This window comes from Passer domesticus, chromosome 2 (genome assembly GCF_036417665.1).
Source record: "Passer domesticus isolate bPasDom1 chromosome 2, bPasDom1.hap1, whole genome shotgun sequence".
NCBI classification, from domain to species: Eukaryota; Metazoa; Chordata; class Aves; order Passeriformes; family Passeridae; genus Passer; species Passer domesticus.
The window spans coordinates 24173449-24196882 of record NC_087475.1 but is presented as its reverse complement, the minus strand read 5'-3'; the positions used below and the strand labels follow the sequence as shown (position 1 = coordinate 24196882).

The 23434-nt window shown below is 35.4% G+C and overlaps 1 protein-coding gene across 2 annotated transcripts in view; it reads right to left on the bottom strand.

Moving 5' to 3' along the window:
- PRKX (protein kinase cAMP-dependent X-linked catalytic subunit) overlaps window positions 1–23434 on the bottom strand; it is a 54963-nt gene that overhangs the window by 8620 nt on the left and 22909 nt on the right. For both annotated transcript variants that reach the window (XM_064407766.1, XM_064407765.1), the window contains exons 2-6: window positions 21128–21296; window positions 16806–17069; window positions 10003–10122; window positions 4157–4252; window positions 464–521 (exon numbers count right to left, since the gene is read on the bottom strand). In XM_064407766.1, coding sequence (XP_064263836.1) covers window positions 464–521; window positions 4157–4252; window positions 10003–10122; window positions 16806–17069; window positions 21128–21296 — 707 coding nt within the window. The remainder of the gene's footprint in view (window positions 1–463; window positions 522–4156; window positions 4253–10002; window positions 10123–16805; window positions 17070–21127; window positions 21297–23434) is intronic.

The window sequence follows — 23434 nt, the reverse complement described above, 5'->3', positions numbered from 1 at the left end:
TCACAGTACTACAACAATCCTTTTAATTTTAAAATAATTTTTAAACTTCAAGTTTGATTAGCGGTCCTTCTGGGATTAACACTGCCACAAAAAGAGAACCAATTGAGCTGGCACCCTGCTCTACAGGACTTAATACCACGTTTCTGGTCTCATCTAGGTTTTCACATTAATGAAAATGAAATGAAAAAACGAAAATGAAAAAAGGGTGGTGGTAGGGGTGGTGGTGAGGAGAGGAAAACCATGATGAAGAGTAGCATCAATCCAAATAGCGGAATGATTTTCAGAAATACAGAAATAAACAGGTTAAACTTTGCACTTAGGATTGCATAACCTAAGTAATGTACAGGGAAATGTATGTGTTTCATGCTTATAACTCCAAAAACTCTATGGAGAGCTGGTCTGTATCTTTGCTACAGAATTCTTTTAACCTTGTGCTGTGTTACACTAAAGATCTTACACTGACCTTCATATTTCCCAGTCGTCTTGTTCTGTCAACCACAAGCAGCTTCTTAATAAGGTCTCTGAAGTAGAGAAAACATGTTCTCTGTTAAACAGAAGTAATTTATATTTGACTACCGAGTGCAACAGAATATAGACATGGTTCCCCTTGACAATTAATTTCCTCATACTTTAGGACATTTAAGAGTAAGCAGTAAAAAATAACCTAACGGCATTCTTGCAGATTTCTTTAAGACCCTTCCAAGAAACAAAGGGAAAAAACCCTCCCTCTCTCCTCCCCCGCCCCTTGCCATTTTGTTCTTTGTATTTTTGCATTTTGCTCAGCATTCTGTATCTCAAATGCATCTCTAAGCTGTTGATCAGAACTCAACACTAATACATATTAAAAAAAGCAGACAGCTGCACCCTCATCTTTATGCTAAATATCCAGGGAAACCATGGAAGAGCTAGTCATCTGCTTAAAACTAGTAACATCTATAATTTAATTGAAAACAAAAAGCCTCACTGAGATACTGGCTCATTGAACAGTTCTACATAAAACTAAATCAACGTTTTAAGAGATTAAAAGAAGTTTAGAGACATAAAACTCTTCCATATTAATAGCAAAGTACTTCAAATACTAAGCTCTAAACAACCATGAACCAAAAGTATGAACTATGAACAACTAAAAACCAAAAGTATCATAATTTATGGAATTAGCTTGATTACCTGAGTTGAAAGAAAAATATGGCTTCATATTTCTATAAGCAGTTACATTTTATCTCAAAGATTATTGTACTATTTGATTTTAGAAAACTGGCATTCTGGACTAATTGCATCAAGTAACAATGACAAGAAAGAACAAAAGTTTAACCATCCTTATTTCTATAATCTCAAGTACTCCTGAGAGATGACGTACAGCATGAAATTATGGAGATTAAAGAGTATGGCTAGTTCAAATTTTTAACAATACCAAAGGTTAAAAAAGTTAACTTTTATTTACAGAAAAGAACACAAACATAACAATGACACACCTGCCTCTGTCCAACCCTACCAGTAAGTCTACTATGCCTCCCAAAAATAGCGTTGTGTCATCTGTCCTTGAAATCACAAGTGTGTGTCCAGAAAGAACATATGAACTGATTATGCTAGACTGTTTAAAAAACTGTTGCATTTGGCAGAAATACAACCCTAAAAGTCAACTGGAAAGAAATTTAAATTACCAGATAGACAAATAAAAAAGTCCACATAGAAAGCAGTTTTTAAAACTCTGGTGATTATTCCAGACAATCAATATTTCAATTAGATTAAATCATATGACCAACTCCTTTCAGTCACCTTTGCAGAAATATCCCTTTCTACTTCACAAAGAAGACCATTCATTACGGAAGAGGCCACAAGGAAGACTATAAACACACTTAAAACAGAAGTAGGACTGAAAAGAAATCCACAAACCCAGAAAGAGATTCACAGAGTTTATGACCAAAGATACTTTTCAGTTCCTATAAAACCAGAAAACATTTCATGGATCATTCTTGGCTTGCTTCAAAAATTCATCGTAAAACAGTTAAGGGATGAGCTTACTTGCTGATACAAGTGTTGTTACTAAATATGACATTTGCTGCATTGAACTGGGGAAATATCCATTGAACTGAAACAAATAGGTACCTCAGCAGTTCTTTATTACATTGGTTCTAAAAAATAATTTTTAAATTATGTTAGAATTATTTCAATAGATATGCTGGTGTATTTTTTTGAGAATCAAATTCTACATGAAGGTCTCTGCAGACCAATAATTAGTAAAATGCTGTAGCAGTGACATTTTGTTTGGAGGTTTCCAAAACTGGGTTTTGCAAAGAAAAGTTTAAAAAAGCAGTAAGAAAGAGCGACATTCATGCATCAGGAGGGAAAGCAGAAGTGGTATAAATTCAAACACTAAAGCATACAGGAGGGTGATAGGGATAGGTGAGTAAAAAATGTAAACACCCATAAGCTCGGGTAGTACATACCCCTAGGCAGAGAAGTGGTCTCAGAGTTCAGAAAGAGAAAGAAGTTTTGCTGCCTCAGAACAGAGAGTTAAAACATTGTATAGCACTAATACTTCAGACACAGTCCGGGTCTGACAGGACCCAAGACAGCTTCCTTTCTGGGTGAAATACTGACTTATTGGAAGAAGAGAGAGAAAGCAGATGGTTAGAAGGTCAGAAGCAGACTGCCTTCGTTGGACAAAATAACCTTGGCACTTGCTTTAAGCAGAGATGTTCAAGGACTATCCAGTTCTGCATATTGTGGTTTAAAAGCAAGAAGAGGGGCTGAGATCCAAGACACTGTGTTCACAACTCAGTGCAGAAAGCAAGAGAAGCCACAGAAGTAGCATGACAGAACAGTGATTGGCCCCCTCTACTTGTCAGTGGTGAGACCACATCTCATGTTCCTGTGTTCAGTTCTGGACCACTCACTTCAAGAAAGACATTGAGATGCTGGAGTGTGTCCAGAGAAGGGCAATGGAGCTGATGAAGGATCTGGAGGGTAAGTCCTACAAGGAGGGGCTGAGAGAGCTGGGATTGTTTAGCCTGGATAAAAGGAGGCTCAGGGGTGACATCATTAGTCTCTGTAACTGCTTTCACTATATTGGATGGGTTGTTAGTGATGATAACCTAATTCGAGGTGTTCCACCTTCTGATCATAATATTATAATTCAGTGCACAGAACACTGAGAGATAATCAGTTTTCTTTCCAAGACCAATTGGATTAGGAAGACCAGACAATGAGACTACACTAAACTGGTAACTGTGTGGAGCTACTAAGAGTAAACTGCTATAAAGACACAAAAATATGAGACACTAGTCAGCCTAAGGGGAAACAGACATGCTTCATTCAGTGCATCCAATGATTCAGTGGAGGTTAAAAAAAAAAACCAACCAAAAAAACCTCTCAAATGATTAGTTTTGCTTGTATCTGTTTAGCCAGTAGTAACAGTAAGCAAGTGTCCACCAAAACATCATGAGTGATTAACCTAGGAGTAACTTCCTGTAATCACTCCCTCACTCAATTCTCACTTAGGAGAAACTTCATGTTTATAATTGCATTTCCTCAGTTTCAATGTTTACTAAAAATTATTTCAGTTATGGAATTTTCAAATAGGAAAAAAACCCCCCTTATTTCATCTGGAATAAACTCTTAACAATTGCTAAATACTGAGAATTAAACCCACATTATAGGTGTATGTAATACTCCATATTGAACTGGGCCCCTGCTATCATAAATTTAAGTTCACTTTACACTAGAACTTCTGAATACCAGAGTTTGCTCAAGTAATTATGCTGACAGTGATTCAAGTGATGTCTCTTTAGATAGAAACAGTTTAATGTTCTCTTCCTGCTCTCCTAATTTTTGCTCAGATTATTTCCTCATATTTCTCCTCTTGACCTTCTTACAAGACATGCCAATGGGGTTTCCACAAGGTGGAAAAGCATTTAATAACCATAATACACAGAAAAGACAGTCAGATATTATACTACAACTGTATCACCACCTTGAAGTCTACCAAATATACAAGCTTATTTGGACTGAAAGTGTAAATGTAATATAAAATATTTTCCAACATGATGTTTCAGAAAATCAGAATCTGAAATCAGGTCTTCTAAAAAGATTTTAAAGAAACAGTGCTCAAGAGTTATTTAGAATAGAAAAGACAGTGTTGGAGTCATAGACTTACTTTACATATAAATCCAAATGCCTTGGGAAATCTATTTTGCCAGCAAGAATCTTCTGATATATACCAAATGGATTGTCATCAAAAAATGGAGGAAACCTATTTTAATGCAGAAAATTTTCAGATGTTAGAAAAAAATTCTAAAATTTTATAAGCAGTATTACATTATAGCAATTTCCCTCATAAATAACTGATTATGTTGTTCTTTTTGGCAGGACACTACCAATCAAGCACTATCTTGAAGAATAATTTAAGGCTACCATTGTAAAACAGAAAACATTTCTGTACACAACACACTGAATGCAGAATTAAAATTTAAATATAACAACAGAATAAAAAAAATATAAAATTGCTACATAATTGCAGTAAAAACATAATTTATGAAAAAAAAATTTCTGTGTTAAAAGTAAAAAATGCTTTACTTTTATGTCTAAAACCCAGGGATATACTCTCCAAAAGAGCATTACCATTTTTGATCTTGTCCTGTAACTGCTGGCACACCCTTTACCAGTTTTTTTCTAAAATGTTAAAGGACCTTCACATGAATACATTATCCAGTTCAGTTATTTGTTGTGCATCTTGAATTCAACTATGTTCTGCTAGATAAGGTTTTTGAAACAGTCAGACTGCTCACAACTCTCCAAGTGCAGCAGCCTGTGTGGGACAGATAAAGTTTTCATTGCACAATCTTCTCTATGATGAATAGTAAACTAACATGCAATTAAAATTCTACATTTATGTTTTCTATGAAGTTTTTCATGAAGTTATGAGCTAACAGAGAAACTACTTCTTGTTGTATAGCTACAGTAAGAATTGGAAGTTTTCTGCTGTGCTTCCTTTACTAGCACAGTACATCTCTGACTGCTGCAAGAGGTGCATCAGCACAGCCAGTACAGGCAGCTGAGCCCAAGCACTGGCAGCTTTCTGAGCATCATCCTCTTAAAAGTCACCACAGGAAATCCTGTAAGGGAATGGAGCAACTCATTCAGTAATCTCAGTCCTGCTTTGTCCTAAATAACATGACCAAAACAACCCTCTTATTATGCTTCTGCCTCAAAATCCCCACAGAATTAAAAAAACCTACAGTTTGAGTGTTGACCATATTAGAAACATCCAACCACTATTACAGGTTAATTAAAATATTTTCACATCTCCCTAACATAATTACTTTTTCAGCTTAACTGTGTACATACACAAATATGGTGCTTGTGGCTCTGGAAATCACTGATAACACAAAAACAAGGATGAAAACAATGTTTCTTCACTTCAGGCTCTTTTTTTATTTTATGGTAGTCAAAATAGCTTATTCTTTAACAAGTAATATACATTATTTCCATTATGTTTTCAGAAGTATTAATTTCCTCATTATTCAGCTGATGATCAAGTGGATTAGCATTCCCTTTGAAATACTGTAAATATCAGCCATGCTAATAATCAAATTCCATTAGAATAATTAGGTAAAGGTGTCTTAGGCTTATGGTAAAAAAAAACCAAAAACACTAATTCAAAGCACTGAAAAGCATGACTAAACTATCTGGTTAGGGAAAGACTAAAGGACATTTTTTGTTGGTGTTCAGAAAGTCAGAGTACTTTCTTTATGAAAAATTACTTCCCAGCTAACTGAAAAGTGGAAGAACCTCAGGAATAATTATTGTGCTATTAAAAATTCCTGCCCTGACACTAAAGAACAAGGAAAACATGATTGCTATTTAACATGCACAAGTTTTTTCCCATGCAAGGAAGACTATCATACAAAGTTTCTTTTTTTAGTCGAGCAACATAAATACCATTCACATTCTACACAGCAAGTTGAGAAACCAAATTTTCTATTTATTACCTATTATAAATACATAAAGCAATTAGAATGATATTTTTAAACTGTGTATTACAAAGCTACCAGCTGCAGGAAGCCAATTACTATACAGTATTGAGGTGTGAAATCAAGAAGACTAGAAGAACATATAATTTTCTTCATATTTACATTGCATTGTTTTAATTTGTTTTCCTACTTTGAAAATCCAAAATTACTATGTCTACAGTTCTTGTGAAAAATTTAAATCACAGTTGGCTATATAGTAATTTTATAGCAATTAAAGTACATTTGAACTCTATGCAAAATGACAACAGCTTTGAAAGATTGTAGTTTTCTCATGAACAAACCAAGTAACTTGATTTTGACGCTTTTTGTAAAAGTCAATCTTCAACACAGCACAGATTTTAGATAAAACAACACAAGTATTGTGCTGTAAGCTACCTAATAAATCAACAAAAATCCCCTTGAGTTTCAGACTTTCTTCACACCACAACACAAATACAAACAGCTGCCTTTTCACCAACTGAAAAGAAGCTACAAAAAATATCATCTCTGTAAACGGGAGAACAGCTGCAAACCATTCCTTTTGCTAACTGAAGCATAACAATGGCAGGGACTTTTTTTTTTCCCCAAAAGATTTTTTTTTCCCAAAACAATCTAAAGAACAGAAGTTGTAAAACCTCAAGGGTAAACACCCAGGTCTGAGAATATGAAATTGCAGACAGGAACAATTAACCTACCTAAAATGCCAGACCGGCACATCACATATGACAACCGAAGCAAAAAAAAAACCCACAAATCCCATATCAATACATAAAATTCATGTTAGCTGCATATCTGATAACAGTACAATTACAACCTAACTTATATAATGTTAAGTAACAAGTATATTTTCCTTTGAGTTACATTGTAACAGAACTCATTTACTCAAAATAAATAGATGCTTTTGTATTGACAGTTTGTTTAGCTTGTTTAGATTAACTCAATGAACTTGGTGTTATTCATCCGTTTTCTTCTTACCCTTGCTTCTCCCTGGTTCCTTGCCCTTTCTGTATCTCGGTATGTCAAGCCTAAACAGGACCTTGCCTTAAACCTAGCTTGTGCAGAATTAGAATTCAATAGGCCTCCAGAGATTGAGTTAGGGTAATAAGACACTGTGGAACAGGAAGGCGTGGGTTTGTTTGTTTGTTTTTAGAGAGGCCATTTCCTTACACACACACCTACCAATTCTTTTCAATTGCTTTTGGGCTTCAGAGAGACTAACATCAGGAAGTAACTATCAAATGTCTTACATTAATTTACTTGCAGACAATAACTTAGTCTTGAAGTCAGGTTTTATTCATCTTCAAAATATTTTCAGATTTCTTAAATCTTCTTTGAATTTCAATTGATAAAGTAAACTAGGACTGCTTCTCTGATAAAAGTCTTGATAGTAAATATCTAGCTAGACCTTGAGTTGGTGAGGAAAAGTGCTTCAAAAACTATTGCCAAGAACAGCAAAAAGCTTATAAAATGCTAAAAGCATACATTCATTGTGACAACCTTACCATCTAAAGGAAACACATACAAGCCATAATCCCACGCCCTTCTTTAATCCCCTTAAAACAAAATCCTAAGAAAGTAGTATCCCCCCATCTTAAAAAAGCTCAAATCAAACAAAAAAAAAAAAACCCCAGAAAACAAGCCTCAAAATGCAAACACCCCAAAAACCAAGCTTGTATGGAGTCCCTATTCCAGCTTTGAAAAATTACTGAATGCTGCTGTGTTTAACTTTTTATTGATGGATGCAGTCCCTATCCAAAGTAGCATTCAATCATTATGAAGAGCATGTCTATACAAGTACTGTAGTAAAAAAACCTTAGAAAATCACACACAGCAGACAGCTGCTCTGTCAATCAGCCTATATAAAACCTCTCTTGATTTTCAGGACAGCCTAAGCTATCTCTATTGGTTAAAAGTCTCTAAAAGCCAAAGTGTTCATATTAAGCCACCACCTTCCCATCCCCCCACTCTGAAATCCAGATCTCATCCCTTGAGCCAGACAGCGTCATGATGCAGAAGACCCTACACAGAAACAGCAGCTGCTCCCTTTGTTTATGAACAACATATACCAGTCATATTTCAGTAGAATATACAGAAGTCATACTTCAGCCTTGAGGTCTCAATGAGTCCAAATATCTTGCTCGATTGCCACCTGTAGTCAGTATGTTAACCTTGTAAACAATGTTTCTATTAGTGGTCTAGTGGAGAGAATCCTACCAACACCTCTGTAAGGCATGCAAATAAAAAAAGGTCCAGTATCCACTTACACTGGGATCACACAGACCTAACAGAGAGTGGTCCCACTAAAACCCATGGTAGAAAGGTAAATCACAGCACCTGCGTTGATATTACAGCCCAGACGCTTTTATCTACAGTCTTCCTGCTGTCTAGGACTAAGATTAGTGGCAACAAGCTTGCTGGGAATACCTTTTTTCTCTCTGAGAAGGACTCTTTTGAACAACTTGAGCTGCTCATCTTACAGGAAGCAATGGAAAAAAGGGTGAAGCCTGGTCTCTGTACAAATCAGCCTACATAAATAACAACTTCATATTAGACCGTATCAGCCAAGCCTGCTTGGGTCAGCCAGCAAATATTTTTATTGCTTTTCTATCTACAAACTGCCATGAGATTCAAAGTCAATGTATAAGCAAGCCCTCAGGACATTATGAAAGCAAGCAGTGGGTAGCTGTGTTACTATTGAGTGAACTTCACAGCAGTACAGCAATGGATTAGAGCTCTGAAGTGACCACCCATCCATCAGGGGAGCTGCTTGCTCAGGCAAACTTACATGCTTGTCCAAACAGAGGAAGAGTGTCACTTTGAAATGACAGAAATGCACAGAGAAAAGGATGACTAAATCCAAGCTAGGACACTTTGTTCTGATGATTCTACAAGGCTGCAGATTTATTAGGAAAGGCCACAGAGGACACCTGATGCACCTGGGGACCAAGAAGGTGCAGAGCACACTGAACCAGGTTCCAGGCATAAGGTATGAAACTATGCAGAAGGCAGAACTATGAAATCAAACTGATGAAATATACTATGTCTCTTCAGAAGCTATGAAAACCTAGCTTTCATCTGCATTTGTCCTATAGCACCCACTACAGGAAAGCCAATTGCTTTGAAAAATCCAAACCTTTTTTCAAGTACCCTCAAACACAGCCAAGACAAAAAAAAGTAAAAGGAAAACCATGCAGATGCCTTGTGTAGCATACAAGCACAGTTTCACATTCTACCTAAAATCAGTTATTGATTTTACTGAAAAAATACTTATTTTTTGAAATCAGAGCAAATTGAGACAATTACTTTTATTTAACTAATACTAATAAGTAACGAACAGTTAATTATATTAATGCCAGAAACAATTTCTTCAGTTTGAATGGGTATCTTCTGAAAATACTGCTTTATAAAAAAACTTCCAAAACAGCAAAAGCAGCATTTCAGGAAACTGATTTCAAAGAGACCTATAAAGCTTTTCACTGTTCTTCCTCTGGTTTAAAGAAAACCAGTGCTCAGTTGTAATACAAATTGTATTAATAAAAGTCTTCCTACTTGCCACTGCACATTTTTACAGACTAAAGCTCCCACCGTATTTAGGATTTCCTATGCTGGAAATTACAGAAGTAGTCCTGTTCTTTACCTTCCAAATATAAAGGACATTGTGAATAAAAATCTAAATTTCAGCAAAACTCGAATTTCCAAAACACATAGTGAAAAGAGAAGCTGTTAAAAAAAACCTTAAAAAAAAAAAAAAAGAAACCCAAACAAAAAAACCAAACCCAAAAGAAGAAACAAAACCAACAAACTCAAAACCTAAAACATTCTCATAACAACTGTAATATGTTGTTTTGTAAAGCTTCCCAAATCCTTTCTTCAAAGGCAGAAATTAAACAAGTAAATCAGAAATAAATTTAGCAATCCAAATATTGTAAACACAACTAGCAAATAATTCTGTATTACATAATATTGCTGTGATACAGTAATTATCACTTACCCTGACAACATCTCAAATATAAGAATTCCCAGGGCCCACCAATCCACAGCTCTTCCATGGCCTTTACTTTGTATAACTTCTGGTGCAAGGTACTCAGGAGTGCCACAGAGAGTCCACGTTCTGGTTGTAAAAGAAGGAAACAAACCCACAAAACAAACAACAAATGCAGATCAAAGTGGAACTGAAATAACAATAATAGGAAAAAACAAACATACACATAAGAACTAACCAACATATATCTATGTATTTACTGTACAAAGAAACAGAAATAAGAAAGCTCTCTACAAGATCTAAACAGACTACTTTGATGATGTTCTCCAATTCTCCTGGAACAGAGATACATGCAAAATAAGAAACCACCTATCTCAGAAAACATCTGTGCACAGTTTCCCAGCTGGAGCTGTGGTACTCTACCCATTAGACTATACATTGTTTTGAATTATTAACAGTGATTTTCACTCTCTAAGCTGCAGACCCTGGGAGTTCATGGACTACTTCTGACAGGCCCAGCAGAAGACAAGCGAAATGGCCTTTTCCAGGAAAACAAAGTTTCATTTAGGGAAAAAAGGGAAGGAGGGAATTTATAAAGCAGTAGTAGTTTAACTCAGTAAATAATATCACATACATGAACACTGGTTTTGCAATTTAAGTAAAGTTTTTCAAATAGTATTGAAATCTAACTTGCCATCACATCCACAATATTCATTAAAAGGGAAACATTTTGCATTCTTAGTTATTTAAAATATTTACAAGGTGTAGTTAAGCAAGTGTGAGATAAGCAGGCAATACTTTTTGTGATATATTTTAAAGTAATTTTTAGTCATAGCTTTCTATGGTAACGTCAGAATAAAACTGTAAACATTGCTAAATAAATGACGCTCAAGTTCTACAAAGACATGAAACAAACCCAAGCTAAGCAGTTATGTTTACAAAGACCAAATTACATTTTAAAAGAAGAATATTCTGAAATAAGTTTACATTTCTGGAAGAAATTTTCTTTGTAAAAATGCCCATGTAGAATTTGCCTGGCTTCACTCCCTTGACTTAGGTTTAAATGTACACTTGAGAAAATAAGGTGCTCTCATTTTGAATAAATTAGCCTTTCCCAGCAGCAAGTCAGAAGATGAAACTTTGAAAATGTGCTCACCAATTCAAGAGAAATTGAAACCCGAGCACAGAATAAGAAAGAAAACTGTATCACATTGCAAAAGGAGCTCTATTAAAATATGACAAGGAATATAATCACTGCACATGATTTCTAACTTGCACCAAAAAAACCTGAGTGTTTGTGAGAGGAAGAACTTTCTCCAATCAAAACGGTAACACACTCCTGAACAAATACATTAAGATGAACAGCAATCACCTTTAGAACTAATACTAATTCAACTTCTTTTTTTTTAGAGAATGCAGGGAAAATGATTGTTTCACCCTACTCTGCGCTGACATGGCCTCACTTTGAGCCCTGCAATGTAAAAAAGACATTAAGCTACAAGGAAGATGGTGAAAGGTCTGGAGAAGAAGCCTCATGAGGAGGGGCTGAGGGCACTTGGTCTATTCAGACTGGAGGAGACTGAGGGGAGACCTCTCTGTGATCTTCAACATCCCCACAAAGGGAAGCAGAGGGAGAGGCACTGATCTCTTCACTCTTGTGATCAGTGAGAGGATGCAAAGAAACATCATGAAGCTGAGTCAGGGGAGGTTTAGGTTGGATACCAGGAAAAGGTTCTTCATCCAGAGGGTGGCTGAGCTCTAGAACAGGCTCCCCAGGAAGTGATCACAGCACTAAACCTGAGAAAGTTCAAAAAGTGCTTGGAAAATGCTCTCAGGCACATGGTGTGACTCCTGGGGATGTCCTGGGCCCGGCCAGGAGTTGGATTTGAGGATTCTAATGGGTCCCTTCCAACTCAGCACATTCTATGACTCCTTGCAATATTTAGTAAGAGCTTTTGGGATTTTTTTTTCCGGTTGGTTGGCTTTTTATAAGTTTTAGCCTTGACTCATAAATAAGATAAATGAAGGGAAGCTGTACAGTCAGTTAAGGCTTTAGATGAAGAATTATAACTTGAATTTCTTTAAGCTTCAGTTTGCTATGGCAAAGGCCAAATTACTCCAGCTAAACTGTCAGATGTGTTAGACACACTTTGCATCCAGTGTGCTTCAAGGCTCTTGAAACTACATTTCTAAGTGTAAAGAATACATTTTTAATTTTTATAATTTAATTTATCTAAAAAATATAAACTCTTGTTTTCCAAATCAAGCATACTGAATTTTTACATACAGTGCTGCTGTACACTACTGCCATCTAGCAGTTACCTAGATCAGGACTACGGAATTAAGAACAACAGCAAAGCTCTGTCATCTTTTAAAATTACGTACTTCTCCCTCTCTCAAATTTAAAAAGCTGTATCCATTGTGTGACTTAATCATACTGATTTTGGGCAGCTATGCAAATGAAACAGCTTTACCATGTTTTACCATGTTTTTATTCAAGTAAGAGAATTGTGAATATAACTTGCCAATGTAACTTGAAGTTTCCTAGCTGCATTAGAAAATAAAATTTATTACCACCACATTAACTACTTCCTTAATTTCAATCAAGAAACGTATGTTTATGAACTACACAAACTTGGAAGAAGCTCATGCTCTTTTTTAAGATGTGCATTTGTGCTGTAAGATCATGACTTATGTTTCCTCTTTTGTTGGTCATGAAACAGACTATGTAGTATTTTGGAAAACACATCAAGTAGATTATACAAAAGGTAATATTTTAAATTATTTTTTATCATTACTATATTATGGCTACTGCATATTTATCTGAAATTCCAGACAACTTTTTTTGAAGATAAATTACAATGAAAAAAGGTAAAGAATAGACTGTTCCCTTCGAACTGCTACAAAATATTCACTCTTCTGAGATTTCAAGATAAAAGCTGAAATACAAGAAAGTGCTAATTGATAAGCTTGAATATGTAAATTTAAAACACGAAATATAGAATCTACTCTGGTTAAAGAGGTAAGCTACAAAATAGTTTTGTGAAACTTTTGAAGAGGACTGTGTGAAGAAGTTCAGTCTCAATGTTAACGTGTTTCAGCATCCATCTCTGTGTACCTGACAAACATTTTGCATATGAGACAGATTACAATTTTTGTTTTGGTATTCTGGCAGTTTCTCCATAATTATATTTAACAAAGATTCCTTTGCATCCAGCTGACAAAAATTTGTTGACAAGACATTCTTCCTTGCTTCTACAGTGACAAGGGGTACACTTTGCAAACCAGACTTACTGTGTCTTACATAGTCTTTCTCTCTCCAGTCCACTGTGTGGAACAGCCATGAGGCACATCCAGCCTATGCAACAATGCAGAACTACCCCCAATAGGTTTAAGATTAATCACTTCTCAAGTTTCTAGAAAGACTCACAGGTAAATTTATTTTTTAGGAACGTTACCTGAATAAACTAAAATTAACAGTGAATAACATTCTGGGGAAAAAAAAAAAAGATCACTCAAGTCTTAATTTTAACTAAAATGTTTATAACTTTCTGAGTGAAATATCTCCATTAAAAAAACCCATAAAACTCCATGCAGGTTAGTTTTGTACTTCTCTGAAGGAACATGGGAATTAAACGCCAACACCCCAAAAAATCCCCAAAAACCCCAAATACCCAAACAAAAAAAAAACCAAAAAAACCCAACCAAAACCCACATAAAAAAAGGAAATCAGAACAGAAAAAAAATTTCAATAAAAATACTAGACTGAAAAAGTAGCATATGCATTTCAAAAAGAGAAAGCTCTACAAATGTAACAGTTGTGAAGTTCAAAGGAAATCCTTTTTATAGCCTTCAGGTAAAAGTAATTTATAAAAACCTGTCCCCAAATTTCTTCCTGACATTGCCCTTTTTCAGAAATAGTGGCCCATCTATTTTATATGAATGTACTTACAAGAAACTGAAAAGGTTATTAAGTCTTCAGTTAAGCAACATCAGGGTGGAAAAGAGAAGAAATAAACAGCAGCTGAGGCAAAGACACACTGTTTTGGAGAAAAATTTAGAATTTTTAAACGTACACTATGAGAGAAAAGGGAGGAAAAAGGATAAACAGAAGGACATACCAACAAGGAATAGAAGGAGCAAAGAAAACCTCCTCTCTTTCCACTGTTTCAAAAAGAAAACATTAAGAGTCAAGCCCTCCAGAAATTGTACTAATAAGAAGGTACAGGTGCAGGCTGCTTTCCACAGTGAGAACATGAGCTACGAGCCAGACACTCTTTCTGAAGAGCAGCTTAACTATAGAGGGACATGGTGGATATTTCATCCCTTCACAAATGGCAGTGGGAAGAAAGGAAAATGTCTACAGAAAAACCTCTATTAGGCAGCTACAGAATAATTCATGTGAAGTGTTATGTATATGGAACGTGGGATCATATCCAAAGTCTTCTGCAGACCATGTTTTCATTTATGTATTTTGTCTTCTTTTTAGGAATGTCTCTGCTGATCCTGAGAGCAGGTTACCTCACAATGTTTGAAGAACATAAATCCTTCATGTCTTCTTTTTGCCATTCATGTATGCTGCATATGTTCACATCTATACACTCACTGACACCCATACACATAAGATACATATGTACAGACATTTGCTATGCATAAAAATGACAATACCGCCTATATTTTTGATCAAATAGGCTATGCCATAAACAAAAGCACCTGTTGGAGTGCACTAGTGAATAAAGGGCTGATAACCATGTATTTTTACAGTGAAAAAAACCAACATTGTGAAGGTGACTTCAGCTAGTGGGGAGAATACTATGTAGTTTCAAAAAACAAAAAAACCCCAACAAACTAGTAACACAAAAAACTAAACCAGATTTGCATAGGTGCAACCTGTGCAACCTTTGCCACTTGTGCTCTAATTGATAATGTTTTTGCTAATTTCAATGTTATGTTCTGCATTTATGTTACCTGCTGTACATTTGAAGGAAAATCAGCTATGAATATAAAAGTACTATAACCTTCTATGATTCAACACAAACTGATCAACTCCACTGCCCCCCAAGCAATATGGAAAACACAAACCTAATTAAAACCAGTAATGATAAGAAAGCTTGATATCCTAAAATATATTTGAACTGATTTGCTCTTAGAGATTCATCTACCATGTTGAAAAATATACACTGATATGAACTATCACCTTATTTAATGAAAGGTTACTTCTCTTGTTCCTTAAACCCACAGAAACACAAAATGAGAATTTCCACTAAGTGGCAGTATTTACATATAAAGAGCAAGTCATAAGTACTTGTAAGAAAATGTCTTATAAAGAGATTGTGCTACTTTCTTACATGGAAGCATGTTAGCTCTTCCTGCAAGAAATCTTTTTGCTTTAAAAACAAAGTATTAAAATGAAAAGCCAGCATTTGTAGGCCTTTTTGCTTGCTCAGTGGAAACAGAATTCATATACTCGTAATAAAATTCTATGGTTTTAAAACAAATTTTCAGACTTTAAAGGTGAATAAAACATTTGATTCCATTTTGTGATTTCATTGGTTTCATCTGACTTTTACTTCCTAAGGGATGCATTCAGCAGCTTCCTCAGATCCACTCTTGTTACCTATAAGTAAAATCTTACAAAAGAAAGGCGTTGAAAAATCATGGCTCAGGCCTGTTACTTTGGTTAACTAGAAAAGGACTGTGGGAAAGAGACTCAGCTGAATTAGGGGTAGAAAACAAGTTACATAACCATGGCGTGTTCACATCGTAGTGTATGGTGGTTAATTATGTTTGTTGTGATTTAAAAGTATGTAGCTGATAATGGGCTAACTGCTCAAAAAGGCCTGGGTTTTGCAATAAAGCAGCTCTCCTTTGCACCTGCCTGGGGACTCTGTCACTACGGACCCTCCACTCACATGTTCTCCTTCCAAACTGACTTTGCAGAAATCTTCTCATACACAGACCTATTTGTTGCTAAAGCAGCATCAAACAGGTTGATGACTGAAGAGGGTGAGCACATATGTAACACCTAACTCAGCACTGTGCTGCCTCAATCAGAACCATCAAATACAATCTCCCTGAAGAGATGACTCAAAGGCATAACATCAAGCCTTGCCACACCCCTCTTCTGATAACAGGCTGGTTTTTACTTCCCTTTTCTTGAATCCCAATGCTCTTGCTTACTCTTAAAAACATGGATTATGGTCTTGGAAGAGTAGTCCAAACAGAGAGAAAGAAATCATGGTGGGGGGAGCTGCTGCATTACCAAAACTTACATATGTAACTAATGCTGACAGTAATACAGAAGCTAGATTTAAATAATCAGTTCTGCTGAAGCTGGCCTTATGCTTTTTGTCTAGATTTTCGCAGTTTCATTTTCACCACAGGCTAGTGAAAACACTGTATCCAGTTTTAAAATCAAATTCAGAAATCTCTAAAAGGAAACTAGAAGGAAACATGAGTTATAAAACATAGTATGTATGTAGGATTAATTTATGTATCTAAGTATTTCTTCATATTATTTCCCTGAACTCTCTTTTTACAACATGACTGCTGAAAACTTAAATATATAAAACCAGCCATGTAAAAATATTTTTTCTGTCATAGCTCATGTGTGATATTGCTCCTGGTTATACCTAAGGGGTAATACTGCTTTCCATACAGCCATTTTAAGATTGTAATTTCCTTCAGATTAAGGGATTTGGTATGTGTGAACCACTTGGAGTATTAAATCAAATGCTGAGCACCTGAAATCAAACATTTTTTCTAATTTTTTAGCATGCAAAATGTAATTACCAGAACAAAACCCAACTTACCTGTCCACCAGTTTTTTTGCAAATCCGAAGTCAGTAAGCTTGATATGTCCTTCTTTGTCTAGTAATATATTTTCAGGTTTTAAGTCTCTGTAAACTATTTCTTTGGAGTGCAGGTATTCTATTGCACAAATAATTTCCGTTGAGTAAAACAGTCCTGTGCTGTTGTTGAAACGCCCCATGTTGCGCAGGTAACTAAAAAGTTCCCCTCCTGGCACATACTCCATTAACATATATAAAAAACGTTCATCGTGGTTGGTCCAAAATCTGTAACAAAAGTATTGTTTTACTGGATAAAGAAATTATGTCTTTGATTTGCTTTACAAGTCAATGTCTGTAAAAGGCCTCTGCCACCCCAACCGTGTACATAACCAATTTCTGATTCCTTGTCTGCAAATATTAAAATCCCCAAAAATCCAGCAGGATTATGTAAGACATTCAAGTAACCACCTTAACCTACAATATAAAACCATATAGTTGAGGATAAGTACAGCACAGGCCAAGAAAAAACTAATTGACAGATTCTGTTTCATCATGCCAAACAGGTCTCTTCTAAGCACCAAATAACTGACCCTGACATAATGACCAGACATTTTTTTTACACACTTTACATTTTACATTATCAAGCATTACCAAAGTGATGAGGGTAAACAGAATCTGCTTTTGTAAAGACTTTCATGACAATATCCTTACAACTTGACATCAGAGAGTTATCCTTCTGCTCTCCTATGCCTTCTTCCCTGAAGATACACAATCCCAACTAAAGCACCAGCTGACAATGCTTGCTCTTCTATGGCATCTTTCACAAAAGCAATAGAAAAGCAAAAATGATAGCAAAACAAGATTCATTTCTGTACCTCAGAATTCATCTATGGATTGGTACCTTCCATTCTTCAGACTACCACCTTTAATTTAACTGTCACATACAAAACATAGCTTTAAAATGCTTCATTACAGAATACTGGAATCTTCTCTTCCACATTCTCCTAAATTATGTTGTATTGAATTCTATCTACATTAAACAACTCACCACACCCCTATATGTATCTCAACAGTCAAGAAGAAAACAAATATTGTTGAACAATTTAAGAACACTACCATTTAAAACAAAGAACTAACCCTAATTCCATTATAAAAGATAGAGAGCACTGTATTCTCACCTACATTATTGATACAGTGATACAAGAACAGAAGCTACTTCAGCTTCTAGTCAGTGCTTCTGCAGTATCACAGGTACCTCATGGTTACCTCAAGGCATAGAGCCTTGAGAAAGATAAGCAGAAACTGAGCTCCCCAAGACACGAGTAATTTTTACTCCAGAAGATTTTATTTTTGACAGTGGCACTGATGCAACCAAGGAAATAAGACCAAGTAACAGACATCAGCTACAGCTCTTTGATTCCCTCAATGATGGAGAAAGCAGAGTCCAAGCTTGTCTTCTGCTTTTATGGAACTTCTTCTCTATCATAGTCATCGACATCATTAATTGGCTATTGATCATGTTCACAGACTACACAAAAACACTCTGAAAATGTATTTTAGGTAATTAGGCAAAGCTATACCTACAATAAACAATGAAAGAAGAGCAGAAGTGCGTGAAACAAAGCAAACCAAATACATATGGCAGAGGAAGACCAAAATCTGACAACACAGGAGAAAAAATGGAGCATCTATATTATTAAGCACAGGATTTTTACTGGAATTAATTTCTTTAAAAATTGACTCTTAAAGGTTTGTCTATGCACTAAAAAATGGATACATTATTTAGTATACATGAAAAAGAGCAAAATTAAGAACTTCTGTACTTGCAAGTCAGACTGCTTTAAATGGTAACATAATACAAAAAGAAGAGAAAAAAATCACAGAAGCTGTGGTCAGAATAACGTGGTGTCATTAACTCTACAATTCAGCTCACCACATAAACTTTAGATGCCATTGTGACTTTCTACAGACAAACAACCCATTTTAGCTTATACAACTACAAGACATAGTTGATTTTTATTAATTCTTCCTCTTTTCAAAAACATGTCAACATTACATCTCACTATGAAGAGCTGCACCACAGTGAGTATGACACATCACTCAATTGTCAGCAAACACTGCCTAGGAATCTCCAGTGATCAGTTGTTGCAAAAGCACCTTAAAGGCGTTTAGAAAAAAATTGTTTAAATAAAATACACAGATGAATAACTCCACTGCCTACAGAAAAATTGTACCTCCCTATATTTAGAATAGGTACTTCTCAAAAGCAACAGGAAAAGGGAAAAAAAACCTCCATTCTTCACATATATGAAAACATATGGAATTTCCAAACATCAGAAAACAATTATGTGCAGCAATACTTTATAATTTTTCATCATAAAATCCTGAAATATTATGCTGCCCTGACACCTATTCCCTGTTTTGCAACCAAAGGAGAATACTATCTGTGTTAAAGATGGTGAAGCTAACTAAAAACATAAAAACCAGACCGTGTAGACAACACACTTTAAAGCTGAACTATATGATTTTTCCCTGGTTTTGTTAACACTTACAGTAAAACAATAAACAGAAAAAACCCACACATCTACTGGGCAGGAGGTGGCTGAAAAAACCTTTTAGTCATACAAACAGCTGCAGAAAGTGTTATTTGCCATACAATCTAGCAATTATCATCTGCAAAGGCTTGTTTAACCTAAAGCACATAAACATCCTTGTGACCTAAATTTTAACTACTTCACTTCAGCTATGTTGCTTGGAGTCTCCTCTGACAAGGGAAAAAGGCATCACATGGACAATTACATGAGCATAGCTGATGCAACATCCCATTGGACATTTCAACAGAAAAAGCAGAGCTCTAGAAGACATGAAAATTGTTGGCTTTGCATGCATACAAAGAGAGCTATTTGAATTGTGTCCTTTGGCAACCTGAAAAATTTGATATTTTGTAAATAAGGTGTGAATGAAATCCAGGAAAACTCCCGTTTGGATTTTTGATTACTTCTGCATGAACATGAATCCTCCCTGTCTCTGACATGTCACTCAAATCTCTCTACTCCTGCTGTCCCTGACACACAGACCTACTGGGATGGGGTTTGTTTGGGAGTTTGCCTGTTGTTTTTGGCAGGGCTTTCTTTTAAAGAATTTCCAGACGTACATAGATACATATACAAAATCTGGTTCCCCCTATTCCATCCATACTTCAACCAGTCTAACCAGATGTACTCAGCTTCTCCATCTTGCTTTATTCCATGAATCTCAACCTCTACATATTCTAGAACTTGTCTTGCTGATGTTATGCCACACACAGGATTTCTGAACACTAGCTGGAAACTAATAACATCATGATGCTGGAAAAAGCCAACATCACAGCAGGGGAAAAGCCTCATCCTGCAGGGCTCATTCCATCTTCTGAATGACTTCCATTCTGTTCCCTTCTTCTTTTTCCTCTGATACTTGCCTAACCCTGGCAGGAAGCTGCACTCCCTGCAGCTAGATTAACTAATGCTGATTTTGTCTAATTTTATGTAAAACTGATTAAGGCAGGTAAATGGAAACAAATCTTAGTTAATAGATGGCCGTATATCCATGCATAAGAAAAGATAAATGCAAATTAACCTGCAATTACCACAGGTTTAGTTATGCCATTAATAGATACAGACTCAGATACACAAGAAGCACTGTGTGGCTGTGAACAGAAAAGTATGATACTTTCTTTAACAATGGGACCACTGGGATCATTAGTTACCTCAATTCCATTAAAAAAAGAAATATTCTTCATGAACTGTGTTTAAATAATGCTTCTCAATAGGTTCCATCACTTAACAACCTCAAATACAGGAATACCAAGTCCAAGTAGTGCAGTTATTTAAACTTTTTAAAACTAAAGTCCACAAAAGTTCACTTAAGTTTTTAAAAACTAGCTGGTTAAGTCCAAAAATATCTTTAGCTATTTACCAATATCTACAGCACATACATGTAGAAATATTTTCATCACAATTGTAACATCAAGAATCATTCTAGAAGTCATTTTCATGAGCCAATCCTAACAATTTGTCATTAGCGTTTTCCTGTCACTTCAGGAAATGTCTCTTCTGCAGTGTGAAGATAAAGAAAACACTTTATAATAAATTAGTGTTTGAATGTTTAAATAATGCCTCTTTATTTTAAATTATTGATTCTTCTAAAATACATACTTCATTCCAAAGTCTATTTTCATCCAGATTTCATATGAGAAATTAAGCGCTCAATGTTGGTTAAGTATGTAAGAACTTGCAATGAGACTCTGGAGTACTTTAACTGCAATTTCTGCATGAGAGAAATTAATTAAAAAAATAAAAACTTACAATCTGATCAAAAAAGGGTGGTTGACTTCTTTCAAGACAGACTTTTCATTGTGCACATGTTGCTCTTGCTTCAGCCGAATGACGTCAGGAATGCTCATTACTTTCAGTGCAAAGTAACGCTTGCCCATTTTTTCCTTCACCAGATGAACACGTCCAAAGGTACCTGTGCCTGAAAAGTTGGAGAAGAAACATCAACTCAGCATAAGGGAAAAAGAACAAAGATAATTTGCTAAATTAAAACCTTCAGGAACTCCAGTTTTTCAGGTGAGATTATAACTTAAATGTGCACAGAGAGGCAAAGTGATTCAGTAGGATAAGGAAGTGATGGAAAAAAATACATAGTATTTGCTGATCCTTCTAAAAATTAATACATTTTTAAAATCTGCTTATAGAGCTCAGTGTTATATCACTTGGAAACAGCAGCTATCTGGGACCCTTTTTTTTTACAGTTAATGAACTCCTTTTCGAACTCACTCTAAAAATAATGAAGGAAAATTAAAATGTATTGACTTTTAAAAAGCAGTAGGCATTTCTCTATTCAACAGGCATTAAAGTTCTTTTTAAGTGCATTGCACTCAAGACAATCATATATGACTGAACTGAGTATGTCTTTCAGTTTGAAACCGAAGTTAAAACTGCCACATTTAGCCAGACTGCCATTTGTTGTGCAGCACAGTTTTACACATTTGAAGACCAACACAAATTTCAGCTCATGAGGTGATTGTTTATTGTTTTTCTGCTCATTAAACAATGACACGCAGGTTACATTACAACAATGCACCTGATATTTTTAATCCCATTCTCAGACAGAAAGATGTACCACTGTAAAGGACACCTGGCATTGAAACCAAGCACCTAACTTGTGAAAGGTCACTCTCTCCAGAAAAGTCAAAAGCTTATATTTCAGCTCACTTCCACCCTCTTCTTTGCACATACCCTAGAAAAGGCAGCACACAGACCTGCAACAGTATTATTAACTGGTTTGTTACTTGATTTCAGATTGTGTTGATCAGTTATGACCAATTTATAGTAAATACAATTTCCTAAGATGTGCAACAGGTATGGGGAAGGGAAATACTTTTTTGAGAGATAGGTAGAAGTAAGAAACCAACAAATGAACTTCTAAAATTGCATTATGGGGGAGATGAGGAAAAAAACAAGGGAATTTTTGCCTCTGGTAGCTTCAATTAATGTTTGAAGTATTTGTTTTCTGTATATGCATTCTCAGCTAAAAATGTTTATGTTATTTACCAGTTTTTCTTTCCAATCACTTAAAATGTTGTTTAAGACACAGTATTTACTAAAAAACACCAAAAACTACTAACTTCAGCAATCCAGTTTTATGGAATTTGCAGCTCCACTACCAATACAAATTTCAAAGCCAGTTTTCAAGATAAAAGTTCTCACTGCACAAACACATCAAGGATTACCATTGTACAAGCACTAAAGATTCCATCAAAGAAGTTTTACATTCCCACCTGTCCTGAGTTACAGTTCTTTAACCATGAAAACTATACACAGGTCTCAGAAAAAGCCTGCTGTTATAGCAAAGTAAACCATCAGGTTACCCTGGAAAATTTATCATGCTATGAAATCCTTTAACAATGTAGTTACATTACATGACTATACCTGCAAACAACTTTATTTGCTCAGGGATAGGCTTCTGCAGTAAACCCCCCCCCCCCCCAAAAAACAACATAAAAAAACCCAACAAACACCAAAAAAAGGTCCAAAAGCTTCCAAGCAGAGACATCTGTCAAAGCTACTTTAAATACTGATTATTTACATTTACACTGCATGCACAGACAAAAAAATTACCTCTGTTATTTCTGAATTAGGAGCTGAAATTTAAATTCTGAGTAAAAATACTGTGAAGAATAATGATAGTCATACGGCACACAAGAACTAGAAACCATCTTTCATTTTTGTGGACTCAGGGAAATTAACAATACTAACTCCATAAGCAAATGTGGTTTTGCATGCATTTTGATACTTGTACAAATGAAGTGCTTCCATAGACATATCCAACAGGAAAGTCAAAAGTGAACACATATATAATTGTTCCTAGATGTCTAGTGATTACATGTTTCAGAACTTGTTCTACTTGTTTAAGAAATTTTTATTTTAGAATGCTCTACTTTTCCTTATGCTATTAGTTTATCTTTAAAAACCACTTGTCAGAAATACCAGCAATAATAATAGAAATCACAAGTTCCACCTAATTTCAAAGAAGAAATTGTCAGAAACTTATTTAGCAATAGTTCTAACTTTGGAAACACTTCCTCCCTAAAAACATTTCTGCCAGGA